General features: G+C 34.5%; 1 protein-coding gene across 35 annotated transcripts in view; it reads right to left on the reverse strand.

Annotated features, from left to right (window-relative positions):
- The window catches only part of ADGRL2 (adhesion G protein-coupled receptor L2), a 662542-nt gene that overhangs the window by 33762 nt on the left and 604583 nt on the right, over nucleotides 1-24197 (reverse strand). For 27 of the 35 annotated variants that reach the window (XM_070467841.1, XM_070467840.1, XM_070467843.1 and 24 more), the window contains 7 exons: nucleotides 23263-23372; nucleotides 16461-17261; nucleotides 9839-10132; nucleotides 9197-9300; nucleotides 8178-8363; nucleotides 7325-7363; nucleotides 4283-4466 (listed from right to left, as the gene is read on the reverse strand). In XM_070467841.1, the coding sequence (XP_070323942.1) occupies nucleotides 4283-4466; nucleotides 7325-7363; nucleotides 8178-8363; nucleotides 9197-9300; nucleotides 9839-10132; nucleotides 16461-17261; nucleotides 23263-23372 (1718 nt within the window). The remainder of the gene's footprint in view (nucleotides 1-4282; nucleotides 4467-7324; nucleotides 7364-8177; nucleotides 8364-9196; nucleotides 9301-9838; nucleotides 10133-16460; nucleotides 17262-23262; nucleotides 23373-24197) is intronic. The other 8 variants (XM_070467855.1, XM_020889265.2, XM_070467850.1 and 5 more) reach the window with 1 other exon arrangement.

Raw genomic sequence — 24197 nt, forward strand, 5'->3', positions numbered from 1 at the left:
GGTGGCAAGAATACACAAAAGAACTGTACAAAAAAGATCTTCACGACCCAGATAATCACCATGCTGTGATCAGTCACACTCACGTAAAGCCAGACATCCTAGAATGTGAAGTCAAGTAGGCCTTAGAAAGCATCACTACGAACACAGCTAGTGGAGGAGATAGAATTCCAGTTGAGCTATGTCAAATCCTAAAAAATGATGCTGTGAAAATGCTGCACTCAGTATGTCAGCAAATTTGGAAAACTCAGCAGTGGCCACAGGACTGGAAAAGGTCAGTTTTCATTCCAATCCCAAAGAAAGGAAATGCCAAGAATGTTCAAACTACCACACAATTGCACTCATCTCATACACTAGTAAAGTAATGCTCAAAATTCTCCAAGCCAGGCTTCAGCAATACGTGAACCATGAACTTCCAGATGTTCAACCTGGTTTTAGAAAAGACAGAGGAACCAGAGATCAAATTGCCTACATCCGCTGGATCATTGAAAACACAAGAGTGTTCCAGAAAAACATCATTTCTGCTTTATTAACTATGCCAAAGCTGTTAGGTGGATCACAATAAACTGTGGAAAATTCTCACAGAGATGGGAATTCCAGACCACCTGACCTGCTTCTTGAGAAACCTGTATGCAGGTCAGGAAGCAAAAGTTAGAACTGGACATGGAACAACAGACTGGTTCCAAATCTGAAAAGGAGTACGTTAAGGCTGTATAGTGTCACCCCGCTTATTTAACTTATATGCAGAGTATCTCATGAGAAACGCTGGGCTGGAGGAAGCACAAACTGGAATCAAGATTACCAGGAGAAATATCAATAACCTCAGATATGCAGATGACACTACTCTTATGGCAGAAAGTAAAGAAGAACTAAAGAGACTCTGGATGAAAGTGAAAGAGGAGAGTGAAAAAGTTGGCTTAAAGCTCAACTTTCAGAAAACTAAGATCATGGCATCTGGTCCCATCACTTCATGGCAAACAGATGGGGAAACAGTGGCTGACTTACTTTGGGGGGCTCCAAATTAACTGCAGATGATGATTGCAGCCATGAAATTAAAAGATGCTTACTCCTTGGAAATAAAGTTAAGACCAACCTAGACAGCATATTAAAAAGCAGAGACATTACTTTGCCAACAAATGTCCATCTGGTCAAGGCTATGGTTTTTCCAGTAGTCATGTATGGATGTGAGAGTTGGACTATTAAGAAAGCTGAGCGCCAAAGAATTGATGATTTTCAACTGTGGTGTTGGAGAAGACTCTTGAGAGTCCATTGGACTGCAAGTAGATCCAACCAGTCCATCCTGAAGGAGATCAGTCCTGGGTGTTCAATGGAAGGACTGATGCTGAAGCTGAAACTCCAATACTTTGGCCACCTGATGCAAAGAGCTGACTCATTTGAAAAGACCCTGATGCTGGGAAAGATTTAGGGCAGGAGGAGAAGGGGACGACAGAGGATGAGATGGTTGGATGGCATCACCGACTCAGTGGGCATGGGTTTGGGTAGACTATGGGACTTGATGATGGACAGAGAGGCCTGGCGTGCGGCAGTTCCTGGGGTCACAAAGAGTCAGACACGACTGTGCGACTGAACTGAACTGATTTTCCCTCAAAATTCCCTCTCATGGCATTATTTTTCAGAAGTCAGTAAAATATGTACTATATACACTATGAGAAATCTACGCATAATGTTCTTTAATTAAAAAACAATTAAAAACCAGTGTAAAGGATAATCATGTAGAACTCCGAAAAACACAACTATTAGGCGAAAAAAATTCCTGACCATTCTCAAACTGAGATAAAAATGTCTCAAACATATAACAATATGTGTGTTCTACATATGTGAAGCTGATGGGAACAGACAATGTCAACCTGGCCTATCAAAATTTCTCACACTCTTGGAAGGAGCTTAAAGTGGGAAATTTTAGGGGTTTTCTTTGGGGAGGGGGGCATTGCTTTTAAAATAGTCTTCAAAAAGGTTTAAAAAATAAATGGAGGTCACAACACAACACTTCAAATACTTTTTATGATTTGTCTTCTGAGATAATCAAGTCTACACTCCTTTATCTTATAGGCACATCCCTGAAAACATCTGAGAATTATTTAACGTGTATCTTAGAAAATTCATTAGACTACTAAATAAATTAAACTCAGAAATAACGACAGCTCTAGACAGAAAAGAGAACTTTTATTTTCTATTTCTATTAAACAATGGCAGACTATCACTTTCCTTGTGACTGCTCTCCCAAAGCAAGTCAAATTATTTTGACTTAAAATGAAGTTATTTATCACTTCAAACCTCATTAAGAAAATAAAAATATGATTTTAATAACACCCTCTTTCTAAAAACTCAGTTATTTAAAATTTTGTATCTAAATCCAGGTATCATAATTAGATTTATGTCTACTTCTCCCATACAACTTGCTTTTCTGCATTTTTAAATATAAAGTACCATGTTTCAGTAGGCACAATAAGACAGTAAGATATGGCATCCTAGATAGCAGAACTTCATTCAATATCTGCTGCTCCAATACATTCTTTCAGTGACAGAGTAGTCTGTGTTCCCTTTTGGTTTTTTTCACATTCTTTACTTTACTAAGGGATACTATAAACTTCATCTGAGCTCACCCCCACTGAATAACAATTCTAAATCAGTCAAACCTATACTGACTGACAAGTTATAGTATACTATTATATATTTAGTATATATACATTATATATTATAGTATAATAAGTATAGAATTATACTAATTTATTAGTATAATTTCACTGAACTTAACGGTACTTCTTTCAAATATCATCAAAAGTGAATTCTTGCCTCTCACTGCCAGCATTTAAATTCTAAACGATCCTCCAAAACTATCTGCAGCTATTTTGCAATCTATAAAGCATGAATATTCTGCTCTATGGGGGATGTACATCACTGACCACATTTTCACCTGAAAGCCGTTGTGTTTAATATAAACATTTGGCTCACATATTTGTGTGCCTAAAATATTTGACTGGGAGAACACATTCCAGAAAGTAATTTAAATTCATTAGGAACATATCATATAAATGGAAAAGCATTTGCCCTAGTTCCATAGCAAGCATTTTCACTACTTAAGCAATCCATATTCTGGCATTTAAGTACTCTAAACATTTCTTTCCTTTAATGATTTTTTAGTTGGAAAAAAGTACATCAAACCAACTTTCATAAGACATGGAATAGATTTTGGCTTTTGCATTAATTTTATGAATGTGATCAGTTACATTTCTTATTAAAGGACAAACATAATTTGACAAAAGAAAAGCTTAGCACTTGGAAATAACTGAAAAGATTCACACTGGAATCATAATTCTCTTAAACATCTATCTTCTAAATAAACATTAAACTCAACAATAATCAGAAAAATGCAAATCAAAACCACAATGAAGTACCATTACATGCCCGTCAGGATGGCTGCTATCCAAAAGTCTACAAGCAATAAATGCTGGAGAGGGTGTGGAGAAAAGGGAACCCTCTTACACTGTTGGTGGGAATGCAAATTAGTACAGCCACTATGGAAAACAGTGTGGAGATTTCTTAAAAAGCTGGAAATAGAACTGCCATATGACCCAGCAATCCCACTTCTGGGCATACACACCGAGGAAACCAGATCTGAAAGAGACACGCGCACCCCAATGTTCATCGCAGCACTGTTTATAATAGCCAGGACATGGAAGCAACCCAGATGCCCATCAGCAGACGAATGGATGAGGAAGCTGTGGTACATATACACCATGGAATATTACTCAGCCATTAAAAAGAACTCATTTGAATCAGTTCTAATGAGATGGATGAAACTGGAGCCCATTATACAGAGCGAAGTAAGCCAGAAAGATAAAGACCATTACAGTATACTAACACATATATATGGACTTTAGAAAGATGGTAACGATAACCCTATATGCAAAACAGAAAAGGAGACTCAGATGTATAGAACAGACTTGTGGACTCTGGGAGAAAGTGAGGGTGGGATGTTTCAAGAGAACAGCATTGAAACATGTATATTATCTAGGGTGAAACAGATCACCAGCCCAGGTTGGGTGCATGAGACAAGTTCTCGGGCCTGGTGCACTGGGAAGACCCAGAGGGATCGGGTGGAGAGGGAGGTGGGAGGGGGGACCGAGATGGGGAATACATGTAAATCCATGGCTAATTCATTTCAGTGTATGACAAAAACTACTGTAATGATGTAAAGTAATTAGCATCCAACTAATAAAAATAAATGGAAAAAAAAAATAAACTCAACAATAGATTCACTCACCAATATTTTCTGTGGGCATTGATACCCTGGTTGGTTCTACGAGATTGTCAGCCAGGACAAACGCTCCTTCTTCCAATGTATCCAGCAACATCGTTGCAGTATGTGCTTGTTCAGAAGAATTCATGTGTTTCCATGATTCCAAAGCTTCAGGTCTCAGAAGATTGTCCACTGTATCAACAATTGCCTGCATCCATTAGAAGACCATCATTAGTATTGACTGCTTCTAGTACCAAGGTGATTTTCAATCACTGACTAGTGAAATTGTAATATTTATCTATCTTGTAATATTTATCATATTATACATACTTTATTACATCAAGATAAAAATATGATGATTTCCTCTTATGGAAGAATACCTGGACAACACAGTATCTGGCCAACTTCATTCTGACCCTTTCAAAATAGAACTAACTGAAGATTAGTAGACTACTATTTAATTATAAAGACTAAGTATATAAAGAGACAGCTCGTTTCTGTTTATCTAATCATATCTCAATCATTGAAAAGAAAGAAAACCAGTGTCAGCTCTTAATCTGAGGTATTACACATACATGCATGGTCACTCCTACATATAATCTCAAGACTTAAATGTTCTAAATAGAAAACATTGGTATCTCTAGGGTAGCCTAATATATTTGCTAGAAAATAAAATCATGTTGGTTTTGGAAACCTGAACTAAAATAGTATCCAAAATTGTGCCTTATAACATTGTATACTATTATCACTAGGAAAAACCAAGATGATTTCACAGTTTACAAATTATTGGTGAACATTTCCACTCTTCCAATTCCCTGGCTAGCTAAAAACACTAGAGAGTATACCATCATGTGTAAACAATGATCTGTTTTTAAGGGGATCAGGAAAACAGTCAAGATATTTAAAGCCAGACTAATAATTTAATAAAAAGAGAAAAGGCATCTTTATAAATATACATGTTATAAATATTCATATATGTAGGTTTAGTGTATTACCATGCAAAACAACATTAAATAAAAATGTAATCCAGTCAGTTATGCAATTGAAAGTTGGCTTTTGCACTGATACTTACTGTAGCTGTACACTGACTATGGCTTAATAGCTGAAATCACTAAGTTTATTTACTCTTTCTCCCATGTACCTAGTCATAGTGCATCATTAAGCCCAAATATAAATTGCTCTGATCTACTGGCAATCATTGAGAAAAAAGAACATACATTGTACAAACACTACAAAAACGGCCTGTTTGAGGTATTGTATTGAAATGAGCAGGTGGAAAATTTGTTTGAGGCTACTGTCAGAGTGAGATTAATTAGCTTAATCCATCTTAATATCCTTGTTTTGTCTGCCATGTAAGTCACCAAAACCTTCCTGGCAGGTAGAAGATACTTGCAAGTGGAGTCAAAGGCTTTTCTCTCTCTCTACTGGGAGATAAAATAGTCAAAATGCTCACATTGATACTGCTGCATCCATTAACTGGAGTGAAACAGAAAGTGGTCTGCTGAGGCCAGATTCATTAGTTACTAAGAAATATAGACTGGAGCCTCTAATCTAAGCTACAAATGAATCCTTTGTCACAAAGCAGGAATTTGTTTCATTTGCATAGTGTAAGTCAGCTTCCAATTTGTAATTTAAGGTATTTTATTAGTCTTATCTGAACAGAGAAGCTCATTTTGAGACATACTGAAAACAACACTGGTCAGAAATTAAGGTCATGCTGAAATTTACTAGCTATATACATAACTCGCTGATGGCATGCTTTCATTAATTTGAATCACTCCTTATTTATTATCATTTGTATTTTTCTAGTGGAATCAAAATGATCATTACGCTAATCATATACCTAAAGTAGTCTCCCTGCCAAAGAAAGAAAGCTGTTCTATCTACTCCCAATGAGATATACATCCTGGGCAACATACCAATTATTACATTTCACACATTAACTAATACCATAAAGGTGAGCTGAAAATTTCAGTACGACAATTTCTATAAATTTCAGCATGTATTTCTTTGACCCCATTAAACAGGCTAATAAGAGACTTTCAAAATATTACTACCTAAAAAAATACTTTCCCACTGCTTTTTCTTTCAAAGTTCTCAGATCCAACAATGTCTATTACTAGCTAGTGAAATGTTGTTATTTCTCCAGATCTTGCCAACCAAAATTGGTGAAGTCATAGCTTCTGAATAATCTCTATTCTACAAAATCTACAAAGTTCTTTTCTTTTGTTTTCATATGTATATAAACTAGTTCTTCAAAGTTTGATTGACTAGGAATATGGTCCCCAGATGAGTAAAGTTAGAAAGTAACTATATCCAACAAAAGGAACTTCTAAACTTCACAGAGTAAAACAAAATGTAATGTAGTATTATTATTTTGATCTATCATACAGTTAGCTTGGCATAATTCTATGGTTAGCCTCACCATGTTTCCTATTTTACTTGCATATACCAGCGAGGAAAATTGGCTTCAGTAGAAAAAGATTCTGAGGCAAACAGTGGCTTTCTGTTCCTATTATCCTTCACAGAAACATATATATGTACAGTATGGTCACATTACTTATATTTCATTTCTAGTAACCCCTCCCAATATCAACCTGATTCTAGTAATGACACCTAAAATTTTCAAAACAAAACCTATTTTATTTAAGAGTACACCACAGAGATAAGAAAGCAGTGACTTTTTCATGCACATACATTATGACTATACAGTCTTTGATATGATAAACTGCCAAGAATATATCAGAGCTGTTTTACTGAAGTTGTTTTTAATCCAGAGATGACAACAGGGGGTAACAAGACTTTATGATTACTTTCCAATTCAGAGGATATTTCGTTTAAATTCCTGTATGTTTGGATGAATGCAAAAGCAGCAAAAAATATAAAAACAAGCTATTTGCGTATTCTGAGAGTAATATACCTGGGAAAAGACACATTTGTACAGCTGATATGGGGCACATTATATAACTATCAAAGACTGAGATACATTGGTTCATGCAGCGAGATGGCAACGCGTAGCAGGAAGCTGAAGAAGGGGAAAGCAGGGTGACAGCACAGGAGAGATACCTTAAGGTAAGCCCTGCATGTCTTCTCTCGTTTTTGGAGCTTTTTAGTAAAAGAAAAGAAAATCAGAGGTTAGACTTTTATCTGTTGCATATGGGGAAAGAAGAAGAAATCCTACAAAAACTAAATTGGTGGTCCTGAGCTCAGGTTTATCATGTACTGTAGTCCTCTGGATTTCTACGAGTCTACACTGACTGCCAAGACTGTGTATTCACAGCTTTTAACTTTATTTTACTAAATAAAGTAATGCAAAGTATCTTGATAAAACTAGGGACAAAATATGTGATAAAAAGCAAGAAAAAAACCTATAGAGCCATTTTAGCCACAGATTTCAGATTCATATGAATTTCATATAAACACTTTATAATATGGTTAAAATAACTATCAAATTTTTGTCAAGGTAAGAAAAATTGGTAGCACTAACACACTATAATTCTACCAAAAAAACCTTGTCCTTCTCCCCAAACCTAATACTGAAAACAACTGTTTAGTATCTAACACTCCTAAATGCATCAGAATTTTGTTATAATCACAAGAGTTGCCTGTATGAGTTGTCTAACACAATATCTCCAATTGCAGATAATGCCTTCCAAAGTGAGTACTGACAGCAACCAGGTAGATGAAGTTTACTACCAACTAAATTTCCCTCAGGTAACTAGCATCATCTGGGGGGCAGCGAGGTGAGGGCATGTTGCTCCTTTCACAACTACAATTATTTATTGAGATGTGAACCAAATTAGAAGTTTTGTTTCTATCTGTATGTCATGGGGACCAAAAGTCAGGCAGTCAACTGCTGAAGAATCCAGAGCAGACATACAAAACATCTAATTGAAAATAACAGGAAGTTTCTACATACCTTGTTATAACTCCGTCCTGCTGAATCCTTCTCACTTGGTTTCAGCTCCTGCAGCTGTGCATCAAGAATGTCCACCAATTGCTCCATCAGTCTCACTGAAGAACTCACATCACCAGCAAACACTGGACCTTTGGTATGTTTAGCCAGTTCATTGGCAAGGCTGGCAGCATTTTCTCCACTTCTGATCTGAAATGAGAGTTTATATTATCTCAGTAAAGATTTCTTGTTGTTTGTAGCTTCTTGTTCTTTTCCCAAGGATCTTTGTTGTGGTGAGAAAAATATTCACAAATATGTCAAAATCTGCAACTAACTGAGACCAATAACTTTCTCTTTATTTCAGATGATTAAAGGTTCTTAGATCCTCAAAAAGAAATTCTTAGGCAGGCATTTAAAGGAAACAAAAGAGAAAAAAAAGTCCTTTAAAAAATTTTTGAGACAACTCTCTCATTTCACTGCAACCATTTTAAACTGTTGCTTAAAAAATCTTATTAATTTATTCCAATGATCCAGAAGTCAGAATGTAATCAGTATAACACTGAGGGTTATTATCTACTGCTTACCTTTCAGAAAGGTAGGTGGTAAAACTAAAATGTCACTACATTGCACTGTATTAAAGTTACTAATGCCTTTAAAGTCATTTTTACTTATTCTGTCACAATCAGCTGTGATATGAACATCTGCTTGCATTCTGTGGATTCAGTTGCAAACTTAATGATATTTGATTTATTAGGCCAGTGCACTATTTGTCTTACGAACATCAAAAGAAACAGAACAAACTAAATATGAATGAAATTAGGCAAGTATGTATTCATTAAAAAGCTTCACATAGAAAACAGCAAGCCCTAAAACATATGTAACTTTGAATAAATAGTTTACAGACCAAACTATGCATAATTTTTTACTTTGATACAGAACAAAGAGCAACGAAGCTGGTCTTAACATACAAAGCTAAATTATTTATGTTAGAAGTTAAAGCCCTTAATCACCAATGTGTATCATATTAAAAGCTTCCAACCAACCTTCTGAGCCAGCTGATTTACCCAGTGTGAGGTACAGTTGCTAAGATCGGGGCCCTTAGGGTTCCATGTTCCAGTGGAAAGCACGCAGAGATATGAGGCAGTTCCTACAACAGATGCAGAAAACAACAGTGAAATTGAAACCATTTTTCCTGCATGCATTCGGGAAATCCACTATGATGATCCTATTCCGTGTGTTAAATTTTGAATAAACGCTAATGGAAGTAGTTGACAATAACTGACAAAAAGCAGAATATAAACAGTAAATATAAAGTCGGCACAGAAATATTAGACATTTACAGCAAACAAACAAAAAGCCCTTTTTCTCGGGACTTATCCAAAATGATACTTTCTAATGAGAAACGCAGCTGTAAAGCAGTCTCACTAGAGAATCCATGGGCCTAAACCTCAGGCTTGACCTAGGACTTGAAGAAGGAGCAGGAATTCAAAGCCTGGTCTTAAAAGACTTTTATAGTTTCAAAACCTTTAAGTTGTCTACATGTGCTATATTACCAAAGTAACAAAATAACAATTAAGTTAGCTATTGTAAATATCTCTTTTCTCAAATAAAATCACTTCAGTGTAATTCAGAACCGATTTAAAGTTTTAATAGTATACACAGTATCAGTATTTGACAGGCAATACCTCTCGTTCCCTTGGGACATGGTCGTTCAACCATCATTCCCCTTTGTGTCTGAGGCCACCTTATCCCCCTCGCGTCTAATGCTTCGCAGAATCTCTCTGGCAGGGGAAAAATATTTGTTACAGGAGGAATTTTGGTTGTAGAAACTGCTGGAGGTGCTTTTGTCCCCTTGCTTCCTTCCTGCGATCCAGCTACAGTTGTGCTCATGGGGCCTTTCTGTGAAGTAGTGCTTGTGGTTGATACTGTGGTTTTGAACATCTCAGCTGAAGAAGTTATTGTCACAGCTGTGGTAGGCACTATGGAAAAGAGATGAGTATGTTAATCTCAAACACACATCACATTCATATGTGAACATGTGCACGTGCACACACACACAATGTACACACACAAAATACACAACCATCCCAAACCAACAAAATGGGGATCACTGAGAATATCCACAGGGTAGGAAGAAGAATGAATCTCTTCATTTATTCCAGCTTATTCAAATTGTTGGCTATGCGACTGGCAGTTTGGGTTTTACCCTAGATTTTGCTCTCTGACTGTGTTTTAGGCTTACTTCTCAATGAAATATTTGATAATACAGTTTATGTACAATTTCAACATCTATCATCTAACAGGAAATGAAGGATAGTTTAATATAGAGTTTTAATCTATATATCAAATATGGTATCATATCAGATACATAATTTAGAAAAAGCCATTTCTTATATATATTCATACTCTGAAACAATAAAATTCAAAGTATCAACAAAAGTCTGACCATTACATATAATTAGGACAATAGAAAATTACAAGTCACCCACTCTACATCTTATAGGGAAACAAATACTGTGACATCTTTCCACCCAGCAGCCATTCTTGCTTGAGAGATTTTTGAGCATGGCTGATTAGATCCAAACAGAAGATAAACTTGGCATGCTTGTTCTGTTTTAGTAAGGAAACATCTGAGGCTTTGACATCTTTACTTTTGAAAACATAGGTATGAAAAGAAACTAGTTCTGATCAGAGGTTCTATGTAATTGCATCAAGATAACAAGTTGGACCAAATTATGCCTAATTCAAAACCAACTCTACATATTAACGGAGAGTTTACAAGGACCTACAGTTAACTCACTTAAAAGCAGAAATTTAAAAAGAAAAAAAAAATTTAAGGTTATTCAGGACTTCCAACATTATTTTTAAACTGTTAAATCCATTAGGTTAAAATAATAATGGAGTTTAATGTTTTCCTTCATTAATGACCACTTAGTTCAAAAAACAAAACAATTCTGTCAGTAAAATTTTAATGGCATCATTTAAAATCTATTAGTGATCACACTAAAGTTTTATCAACATTTAGATTACTGAATCTTAAAACTTCATAATTTTGAGACTTTAAATTTAAATCAAGTAGAGCAAATTAAAAGTAACTATTTTTAATGATAATCTTATAAGACATTAAGTTATTTTATGGTTTTGCTACACGTAAGAACCAGACTAGAACAGTAAAACTTCTTTGAAAACATGTCCATATATCACTGACATAATTAGTATTTTAAGCTCTGGTCCCTAAGTAATTTGCATAATTCTGACTCTATGACGAGTATGCTAAGCTTATCAGAAAAAGCAGTGTACACCTATTTCTAGCTCTTTAGTAGTGACAAACTTCTTGTTACCAATAAATGCGAGATACACTTTTGACACTCTCTTTTCATTCTATCACTAGAGAAACTTCTTAACCAACTGGTTTATATCCAGGGCATTGGTTACTGATCATATGAGAGAATCCTGTGTACATTAGTCAAGCATCATGCCTAGCCAGCTGTTGCAGAAACCTATTCAAACCTGTTTATCTTTTTTCTGTAAAGCACTTGCCTGACATCTTGTTAAACCTCGTAATTTTCTTTTGATTACAATGCAGCCAAGCTTCCAGTGCTTTCTCAATTAACATTTGTCAAAAGCATCACAATCTTTTGAAGAAGTGTTAAATGAATGTTGCTGAATCAAATCTTAAAGGGGGTGGGAAATCAGAGCAAAGAGAAAAGGACAGAGCAGAATGGTTTAGTGCTACCCCATCTGATGTATCCCTTGACACTGTACTAATTAGTACATATTTAATGACTGAAATATGTATTAACAATATACAATTAGTGATCTGTTAGCTAAGCATCAGTAAATATTCAAATAAATGAGTGAAGGTAGGCAATAAAATGACCTCTATTAAATGCACAAAACTTCCTGAAATATTCTGTAGCCCATTTCCATATGCCACTGATGATACATTTTCATATCTTTTACCTTTTGTTCATTAAAAGAAGTTAAACTTCTTTAAGCAACACCTTCTTCACTTGTGAATCAATGAAATATTGGGGTATCATGAAAATAAACATGAACATCAACTTTAAATGGCAAAATTAAACCCTTTAGGAGGACAACTACAAAATTGTGCAAGGACAAGGTTTAAGAACTTCAAGAAAAGCAATTTTCTAATACGGAAGCTAGAGATGAGGAGGTATTTATAAAAATTAATGTTTCTTTTCTTAGATGAAGACAGGTCACAACAGGGCACCCCATGATGATAAAAGCTTACATTTATTCAGCGTTTATGTACCAGATGCTGTGCAATCGTCACTCGTGGATCATCAGATCATCTTATTTAATCCTTACCACAATCCCATGAAGTGGGCACTATGATTATCTTTCTTTTACAGAACAGAAAACTAAGTCATGGAGGAGGTTAAGCGGTTTGTTCAGGGTCATTCGTCCATAACGCTCTTAAATGTTATGATCTTACTTTTCTAGACAAAAGATTTTCATAGACTCTGAGAAAGTACGGCACCCCACAAGCAGTATGTCCTTATTTTGGAGCATTTAACTGATACAGTGCTCTGTGTAAATCTCGAAAAGAAGAAAAAATGTGGGAATATAAGGTACTAAAACAGTAGAATAAAAAGTTTCACAATGAAATGTTTGTGGCAAAAGATTCAAAACTCAAGAACTTCCTATAAATGGTAGCAGGAAACATGGCAACTCACAATAGAATTATATTGTAAATCTAAAACCTACTGTATACAGCCTTCCCAGAGTTATCAGGTGCCATATCAACACACAATCAAATGACTTAGCATTCTACCTGCCATATATCGTTTAAGTACAGAGACCTAGAAACACTGACATTAATGCTAATAAACATATATATTAATAGGTACCCATGAAAACCTCAACAAACACAGTCAGACTGGTTCAATTTACCATGCCAGTATTTATTGAGAACTTGCTAATTATTATCAGCTTTTTCCTATGTGAAAACATTTTAAGGATAATATGTATTTATGATAAATAAGAGGGTAGTTATTTCCCTCTTCCAAGTTCCCAAATTCATCAATTATTCACTGAATGAACACTAGCTGGAGTGAGAATATAGTCTAGTAAGGCAAAAACTGCAGCAGATTTATTAAATTTACCCTTATTCAATATCTAAAAACACCAATCATCTTTTAATTACCATTCATTATCAGCGGGAAGATGTTTTAAGAAATAAGTATTCTATGTTAAACACTTCTTAAATAATACATATAACAGGCTTTCTTAAAAAAATTTCCCTCATGCTGTTTACCATGCTTCATTATTACTCTAAGTCAGATATTCAGAAACCGTCAGAACTTAAGACTATTTTTCAATAATGTTTGGGATATCAAAACTGCAGACAGATTAAGTAAGTATAAATCAATTCCAATTAAGACATAGAAAAGAGTTAATATATGACTGAAATGGCTTTTTTTTCCCCCCTAAGCCAGCATTACAGAGGAAGAAAGCAAAAGAGAAAAAACAGATCTAGTTTAGGATAACGGAGCAAATTAACTAAGAAGAGATCACAGAAAGCTAAAAATTTAAAGAAAGAAGGAAGATGTATTTGAAAGCATTATGGAGGCCAAGTAGTAATATACTGGTGCTGTTAGGAATGGAAGGCATGGATTTATATATGGGGGAAAAATACTGCAGCTAATACAGTGTGAAACAGTCCATAATTAAAATTATCCATTTTACAACACAATATATATCTTGGCTACATACATGATAGCAAAGCCAGTACACAGACTTGCTGTCAGTGGCTTATTGGTTTGACCTAAATGTATGGGCCAGAATAGCTCTGCAAGACCCCATTTACATGCAGTTAGATATCAGCACACATCTTGGACAAGCAAGGCAGGAGTCTCTCTAAAAGCATTTGAAGATAAGTTATAAAGAGCAAATAAATAAGAGAATATGCTTCAAAACCAGCAAGAAAAATTTAGGTCAGATAAAAATCTTTACCACTAAGGTTTTAATAAGAAGTCAGTATGGACTTTCACCTTCTGAGAATATATAAGAAAGGCTATTTTGGATAACACAACACTACTGTAGGAATAAAGCTACCACATATGGCAAAGTTTCTCATTTTCAAAGCTAGTAACTGCTTTTTCCAAAAAGCACCCAAATTATCAAAGATTCTCTCATCTGAAATGTGTCAAATTATTTACTAGAACATATGCCACATGTGGAAAGTGATGTTATTACTCATCTTGTATTCCATGAAGTGCTCTGTGACAAGGAGGTGGGCAGCGATTCCTTGTTGAGCTGAATCAACCTGTACTCAACTTTAGGAGTTATTTAATTATAATCGGCATTTAAATTTTTTTTTACTATTTTTTCCTAATGGAGGGAAAGAGATTTACTGCTACCCAAGAAACATTTAACAACTGTGAGGGTAATACAGGTTATAAAAAAAGATGTAATACATATTCTCCAGGCAAGAATACTGGAGTGGGTTGCCATTTCCTTCTCCAGGGGATCTTCCAGACCCAGGGATTGAACCCAGGACTCTTGCATTGCAGGCAGACTCTTTACCAACTCAGCTGCCAGAGAAGATCCTTTTACAATGTCAAGTTCAATCAATTACTGAACTTTGCCTTTTACAAAACTATAGGATAAGAGAGAAGCATGGTACTAACTTTTAGGAAAACAACTGAGATATAAGAACTATTCCAAATTGCTGGCCTCAAGAGAAAAAGATATGTCTGAATTTAAAAATAAATGATACTTAGATAATATCAATAAAGATTTTCATGGCCTAATGGAAGATTTCATTGTTGAAAGTTTATCAATGGTACACTACTACAATTATAAGCCAACAAATTCTAGATATACATGAATTAAAGAAAAAGAGGGCTTGCGCTGGTGGCTCAGGTGATAAAGAGTCTGCCCGCCGTGCGGGAGACCTGGGTGTGAACCCTGGGTTGAGAAGATTCCCTGGAAGAGGGCATGGCAACCCACTCCAGTATTCTTGCCTGGAGAGTCGCCATGGACAGAGGAGCCTGGCGGGCTGCAGTCCACGGGGTCACAAGGAGTCGAACATGACTGAGCGACTAAGCACAGCGCGGCACAGCACTAAGGCGTGTCATTATTGCTCTTGTGGTATGAAGAAAATTCACATACTTCATATTCTATTATCAAATTAGAAGTTCAACTATAAAGGCTCATGCTTTTGAGGTCCTAACCCTATGACAATATTTAGGATTCAGTGACTTACTAACTCACTTACTTATTAACTGACTTAATAAGTTACATTATTCCTTAAAATACATATAAGCATATGTAGCTGTGTTTAAGCATGTGGTTGTATACTGCTTTAACAGAGGAAAAAGATATTAATTCCTGTTCCACCTTGTTGAAGAGATTGATTTACTTACTCCAAAGAACATTCTGGTTCCTACAATTCTGAAGTAACTCAATAATGTGAAAATTTCAATTAACTCAGAAAATTGAAAAAATAATTCAGATCTTTTAAACACAAATATTATGTTCAACTAGAAAAGATTTATAATTAGGCAAACTCCATAATAATATATTAAGAGATCATTCTTTTATCATGAGTATGAGGTAATTTTATTTTAATGAAAATTCAAAACTTAATTTACCCTCAAAACTTTACTGCAGAACTGAAGTAACCTGACAAACTAAAATACATTTCCAAAGATTTATAAATGATCCTTTATAAAGATACCTAAAGAGAACACAAATTTTTAAAATGCTAGCAGAACTGTCTTCAGAAAGCGATACTTGGGATCATCTAGTGCTTAGTCCATGTGTAACAGTTAAAGTCCAGAAATATTGACCTAATACCATCACAAATTTATTGGAAAATAAAAATGTGTAATTTTACATGATGACCTACAGACAGCAGACACCAAAACTTTAGAACGCTTATGCCTGGCACTGTACATCAAGCCTAGCAATTCTCCTGGGACTTCCTAACACACATTTCCCTTAACCACTGGCGCCAAGAAGTTAAGAGGTCTGCACACAGATTATAATCAATTCAGAAGTCAGGTAGAAAAAAACACACAAAGCTAACAGGTTTGTAGTTGGCAATACATTTTTAGCAGTGGAAATCTAAACTGATGAAGGATGCTACAATTTTTTGAAACCAACACTTAAATGAAATTCAGAAAAAGAAAATGGACTAAAATAAGGCTAAAATGTACACACATATGACAACTGAAATTCCACAACATTATCACTTGCCCAATAAAGAGGGATAACTTAAGTCTTAAAAATAAACTGTTTAAAAAAGATATAAGCATTAGCAAGTAAAATTCTTACCTTGGGCAGGATCAGGTGGACCAAACTCCAGAGAATATCGTAAAATGAAGTTATTGTTCCACACATAGAGTTGGTTATCTCTTGGATTGTAATCCACTGCAGCAATATACTGGTACTGGTTGGGGAAGGGAACATCTACATATTCTCCTCGGTTTAATCGGGTATTGTAAATATAATCAATTGCATTCTTGCCTGTTTCACTCTCATTGTCTTGATAAACTGACCTGACCACATAAAGGACTCCACAGATCATAAAAGCATTTGAGGCAGCTCGTTTGTCATACACAGTCTCCCACGTTGCTTCAAATCGAAGAGTGTATGGATTCAGTTGGCTAATAACTATCATTCCATTGTTCTGCTCAGTGGCATAAATGACCCATAAGCCATTTTCATCAACTGCTAGGTCAATATCAGTTTTTCCTCCCCATCTATATGGTGAAGTATCATGATAGTTAGCGTAGTTAATTATGGCCTCTCCACTCTTAATTCTAGTCCTCAAGTCAAATTTCACAATATTCCTTGTTCTTTCTTTGTTAAAGAAGACAGCACCATCATATACCACAAATCCAGTACCATCTACTCGATTTGGAAGTTTATAGGTTGTTGTTTGGCGACTGTTTTGGAAATCTTCTATAGATGCATATTCTATTAAAGTATCAGTACGATAGGGAGTCCAGGGCATGAAATAAATTTTATCTGCAGCCTGAAGAGGGTCCTTGCACCAAGCACCTGCCTTTTGTTCAGCTTCATATATACATGGTGAGTCCACAATTGCTTTCAGGGTCCCAGGGCACACAAAAACTAACATTCACAGAGAAAAAACAAGAATTAAGCAAAGTTAAAAGATTATACAAGCAAGCATAAGTTTCAATGATTATAGATCAAAAAAGAAAACTTCACCTTATTAACATTTAATTTTACCAGAATTTACACTTAAAACAAATAGTACCTTTCTTTCCTCAAGTTGCTATAATCAATGCACACGTTTATTTTCACAAATACAAACCAAAGTTTAAGATCATTCATAATTGAGCTAACAATTTATACTTTTGTTATATGTTTTATCTTACAGTTCTTTTATGCTTTAAAATTTTGTGCATAAAAGTGAACAAAGTAATTTTAGACCGAACTTAGTACCCTCCCTCCCTTATTAGCCCACTTATAACCCCCAAAAGCAAAACACCAAAACAAAGCAAATAAAACAAAAAGTCCAGTGTGAAGGCTTATTTAGAACTTCTACGGAAGTTAGACTGAAAACAAAAGTACTTCAGTTGAAGGAACATAAATATTCAGAAAATGCAATTAGAAGCAGAGAAAAGTAAATACAAGGAAAGCAGTGATGAAACGACCAGGAGACCCTGTAACCATGGCATGCTATGGAGAGGGTTCTGGAAGCCAGGCAAGATGACACTTTAATAATAAAATATCCAAGGGTGTCAGAAAAAGAGATAAAGGGTGAAAAGAAAAAGAGAAAGGACAGCTTCCCCTCGCCGACTTCAGAAATTTTACCCCATCACCAGATTTAGCAGTCATATAATTTCAATGTAAACAGTCGACTTCTTTATGAGGTGCATTTATGAGATCCTGCTGATTGTATTTTAATGTCAGGAATGTTGTGGGGGAAGGGATGGGAGGAGGTAACATCCATAAGGCACATAACAAGGAGCTGGGGTTCAAACTGTATACGTTATTTACCTTTTTGCTCCACTTCTATTTTAAGCATCGGAAGAAAAAAAAAGTGCAAGGAAAAAAGAAAAAAGATTAAAATAAATTGACTATTAGTCTAAGACTGAATTCGTAATAGATGCTAAATATAGGAAGAATAAGAGCTGTACTACTTTGGATAAAGAGAAACACACAACAGGAAAACCTAGCAGGAGAAAGATACTAAAGTTACATAAAAGAACATGGATCAATCATTTTAGTAGATTAAGGAGGCAATACAAATATGTTGGCATGTTGTTTCACTTAGTGTACCTGAATAAATAATGAAACTCTTCACTAATGCGTGGTATACAGACTCTTGCCTTTCCAAAGTCACTCAGCATTCTTACTAAGTTTTACTTTAAATAGGTATGTTACAGACACAACAGCATGCATAGGTGTATTATTTCCGTTTATTTTATCATGTGAACTCATTATTAAGCTGACTAAAATTAGGTAAACATAACAACAAGGATATATGTTTATAAAATGGCAATTCAATTTTGAAGCTCAGGTCAAATGTAATGAATACTGATATTTTTACATTTTTCAAAGGTATGTATGTAAGAAGAAATATATAATTATGCAGCTCAGTATGTTTCAATTTTTTATATTAAATTTTCTGCTTCTAGAAAAAACCATCTTAACTATAAAAAATTAGCCTCCTTTTCAGGAATATATAAGCCTCCCCTTTATCCCAATAGTTATATTGAAGGATGGGATAAGATAATATACTCCTCCCCCACTATAATTAGTAACTTTACTTATTTACACATATATTTACTTTATATTATAAATTCTCTACAACACATTGCCCAAACTTGTAATACAAAATCTATTTTTAAAAAAAGTAAGCAAAATACATACAAGGAAAAAGCAAGCACAGTAGGCAAGGAGAAAAAGGAAGAAAGAATTATGGTTAGCTTATTATGACATTGTCTACCATCATCAATTTACACAAAAGCAAGCTAGCATGCAACAATCATACTGAGCATTCAAAGCAAATACCTTGATTTCCACAGACCCCATGAAAGGTAAATGCTTTCATAAAACAAACCTGATTAGTAGAGTTACAGGAGAAAAAAATCCTCCCTTCAAGATATTTAAAGAAATAGATTATGCAGTTAGGAAGTGTGCTATAGAATATCCTTGCTGGTAAACAGTATTCAAATCATTATGAACTATAAAATATTATTTCAGATTGTATGTAGGCTTTTGAAGTATGTTGCCTGAATTTCATAAAGTGATCAGATTAATGTCTGTGATTGCCCCTCTTCCCTTATCAAAATGCATTAGGGTGTGCCAATACTATATCTCCAAATGGATTACTCAAAGATACTGTAGTTGCACATTTCATTAAGATGCCTTAGCTTGATTAATTTTTCTTAAATTGCAATAATTCATTAAGGTTAAATACTGACCTCCTGAAATACCTTAGGGAAAAATGAGCTTTGTCATAGGAAACCTTTCACATTAAGAGACCCTGCCCCAATCCAACTTGATCTATTTAACCACTTTCAGGAAACATACTTGCTCTATTAATGAGTAAATCTGACTACATCCAGTAAAAATGAAATTCAGTGTTACTGACATGGAACAATTCTTTATTAACCACTAGTCCTAAAATTACTGCTCAGTGAAGAGCAATATTATACCTGCTCAGAATCAATAATGGAAGGGCGTGGTGGGAAAATAAGGATAAAAGAAATCATTAGTGGTGAGCCTGCTCAGACTAACTCTATATACAGCTATATTCTTTCCTTTTAGGAAAGGATGATTTTACTCAAATAAATCAATTAAATGCAAAGAATGGAAATAATAAATTTTAAAATATGTTATGCATTTAAAACAGAAATTAAAACAAGTTCAGTAAAGGATGTAGAAAGTATATTTTGTTTTCCACTAATTGAAAATGGCTGAGTTAGTTTTATTACTTGATACACTAAATCGATAGTGCAGTTACTATGCAAAATATTAAAGAGGTAAGACTTCACTTATGATTTAATTGGTATCATTTATATAAAAAATAAAATGGATATATATTATATATAATCTACAATTTTAATGAAAACTGAGAAGTAACACCCAAATGTAAAAGTAAAAATAAATTAAAACTTTTGATGATTGATAAAGTGCATAAAATATGGATATTTAAAACAAAAAACCTCACATTATGATTTTTATGACAACCTAAAGGATATATAGCTCTGTCAAATTAGTCAAAATTTCATCAACTCAGAAAAATACAATAAAATTAATGAAATTAGTATTTTTATCGCAAATATATATTGTAACTTGTCTTAAGAGGCTGTATGAATTAATTCATAACAATACATTTACTATGCTATAGAACAAACATAAAACACATGACTCACTAACATCAGTGGAGGACATAGTTTTGAAGACAAGAACTTGACCCAAACAAAACCTACATACTCTGTATTTGAAGTGACACACTATTTCACTCTGAATAATCTTATGTTTATTCACTAATAATGACACAATCAATAGTAAAAGGTTTTTTACTCATCAAATGAAACTTATGGTTAAATTTATGGTATAATTTTAAAAACTTAATGATAATTTGAAATAAGAGAGTTCAAAAATCAAAACCAAATTGTGCCTATAGGACACAGAAATTCTGATTTGACTATTCTCCTTTATCCTATAGGATCCTTATGACTTGTTTTAAACACATATTCTTTCAATTACTAATCAAATATAATACATGTGTCTGTCTATAAACATACAAAGTAAAACAAACTATAGCATGTATAATGGACTCTGTTGCATAAATTTATTACAAAATTTTCAGAGATCACGGAAAGTTTCTGAATTTTTGTTTTTAAACTAAGAGAAAATAGTTTGGGATGGATATTGTTCCTGAGGCATTTGCTCAGGACAGACAGTGGCATAAAGCCAGGTGATAACAGACACATAATAAATGCTATTTGATAGTGACAGTTTTTATCAACTAAGCAAAGAGTAAAAGGAGTATGCAAACATTACAACACATTAAAACAAGGGAAAAATAAAAGCTAGGATATTAAAATAAAAGTAAGTATGAGAGATGATATAACAGACAGAAGCATGAGGGAAAAAAGGAGAGGAAAATGGGGAAAAGAGGAGAGGAAATGGGGAAAAGAGATTGAAGAGATACAAAGACCCAAAATAAGATCAAAACTATCTAAAAATATCACTGGCAGTGAAAGTCCTGGAATTTAGAGTGTGTCGCCACTGTACGGTATACAGGAAGTATAATTACTTCTATTCTTTAGCAAGGAGTAGTTTCTACAAAGTCACAGACTGCTTCGTGCAAGTATCTAGAAAGGTAACAGCAAATTGATTACTGTCTTTGTTTTTGTTTTTAAAGGACAAACACTAAAAGAACAAATACTTCTCTTGAAAAGAGCTATTTGCAAGTTTGGTGCACATTGTACAACACTTCTGGAGAACTGAAAAAGTAAAATTTTGTAAGTTAGATGTTCCAGAAGATATCCACACTTTTCTTTCTTAAAAAGCACAAGAAATAACCTTAAAAGTCTGAAAATAATATTTTCTTAACACTGTTTTTGATCTACAGACTAGGTTACAGGAACTGGCTCCAGAGAGACAATTCTTGGCAGCTCTGACTGATTCCACTGTGTGGGAATGGATGCTGTATTCCTTTTCTAACTTGAGGACAGAGACCATGCTAAATTCACGCGAAAGTGACTTTATGGAACAAAATTTTGGTTAGCTCCAAAGAATACAATGTTCCTCTAGTGGCACAGGAGAATGATTATGTGCGCCACCAACACTACACATAGGAGAAACGATATAAAGATGAGTGCACTCAGTAGGCTTCCAATCCTACAAACGGCATAGAAAATACTGAAAACATAAAAAGCATCCATTTCACGGTAACACAGGAACACAGAGCAGGAATGAAAAGAAAAGATAATCTGTGTTTGGCCTTTAACTGATTCCCCACACAAAGTCAATTTATCAAAACTGTGGGCAGAGAAGAGAGATGTGTAAGAATGTATCACTACCATGCTGGACATAGTATAGCTATCTAAAATTGGCCCTTTGTTTTCAGAAATATTTAGAGTTTAAGCATACGAATCTATCAGAACTAGTGATCTGGTTTTTAAGGTTCTGGAAAAAGCAATTTCACTATTAGTTTTGAGTCCATCTTTTTTTTAAGGAGGGAAGTCCTCCTAAAGCAAATCAATAAAATTTCTGCTAAAGAATTCTTAACTCAAATGCCTATGAATTAAGGTGACATGACACGTATTTTTTTTTTTAATTTAAAAAGTAAAGGTGATAAGAACAACACCAAACAAATTAGCTGATAAAAATTAGGCAATATACTTAATCTTTTTAATTGTCTAAAGTGATTTTTCCTACTGAAAATGCAGAATACAATTTATAAGTATGAATTCTGAGGTTAGGAGGAAAACTACACAAAATTACACTATTAGCGGAAACCTACTTATAAGTTTCCAATTAAAATTTAAATATCCTGCTAAAGGATATTACTAAAAACGGATGTTGAGAAATTAAAAATACGTGTTACATACTTGTTACATCTATTTTTTTAGTGTTAAGATTTTATCACTGAATCTGGTAAAGGGCTGCTCCCTTAAGAACAAGGGACAGAAAGGAAAGCACTGGCCTCAGTTAACTGCAGTGATAGCTTTCACCAGGCATTAAAGTTACCACAACAGCAGGTAGCCATTCAAGTAGCTTACTATGAAAACTGAAGTCAATTCCTTCTTTAGAAAACTGTGAGCCAAACCAATTTGTCAGCAACTGGTGTTGGGCAAAAGTACAGATTTCTATCAGCCCTATTGAATAGCTAATTCAAGTTTGTTTTCTGGAAAAACACTAGCCTTAAAAGCCAAACACTTAAGAACACAGACAGACACTTGGCCAGCTTCACACTATGGCTTCCTTCCACACTTCATGAAGCTAATTGGAGGCCCAAGCCTGTTAGTGCTCTGCATGCAGAATAGTTTTGTAGGCCATAAACATATGCTTCTTTCACATGGGTCCTCTTTCAGCATCAACGAGAAATGCTGTAGAAAGTGAAAAATACAAACTTCATACTTACTGTAAGGGACACATTCATATTGGACCTCAAGATATTTGTATGTTCCGGGACATGGATCAGGAAATACATCTGACCCAGTAACTACTATACACTGTGTTCGATTGTTGCACCTGGAAAACAAAACAAATCAAACTTGTGTAACAACAGTGTATTTATTTATTCTTACTAAAAAATATAACAGAGAGCTGATCCATATTGTCTTTAAGCAAGCAGTACCATAAATTTTAAAAATTCAACTGCTAATAGCTTCCTGTAAAGAGTTACAAAAAGTCCTATTTTATCTATGTTGTCATACCTCTCTATCATGGGTCACAATGAATTTTAACTGGAAATAAAAAGAAAATCACTGATAGTTTTGTTATTTTAGTATACATTTTAATTGAAGTTTTTGACATGTTCAACATGTACTGAAAATAAAACTTACTCAGTTTCCTACTATATTTAAGAATTAAAATTGCACTTAAAAACAATATTGAACAAGATGAATGGAACTGAACAAAACATGGAGTCATAAATTGAACAGCGTGGAAATAAATTTTGAAAACATATTAAAACAAAGGAAGAGCCAGGTTTTTAAGTTTATTCTCTAAATCAGGTTTTTGTGTTGTGTTCTATTACAGATACTTATACAGTCTAACCAGGTATCAAGCCAATAGATTACACCTTCCATGCTTTTGGCCTACCTATATGATAGAATGCATTGAAAGCATTTAGCATAGTGCCTGGTACATACTGAGTGTCTAAGCATTGCGCTACACTCACTATTTTCACAGATCAATATACTTTTATTTTCAACATATGATTATATAGTCACTTTTTCTAAATTAGTACTCCCTGTAATACAACATTAAAAAGAGTGTCATTACCATGAGGCCTGGAATGCCCTATTTATTCCTATTGGAAGTATTTTCTTATTTTGTATTGTCCATGATTCA

This window comes from Odocoileus virginianus, chromosome 5 (genome assembly GCF_023699985.2).
Source record: "Odocoileus virginianus isolate 20LAN1187 ecotype Illinois chromosome 5, Ovbor_1.2, whole genome shotgun sequence".
In the NCBI taxonomy this organism is placed as follows: domain Eukaryota; kingdom Metazoa; phylum Chordata; class Mammalia; order Artiodactyla; family Cervidae; genus Odocoileus; species Odocoileus virginianus.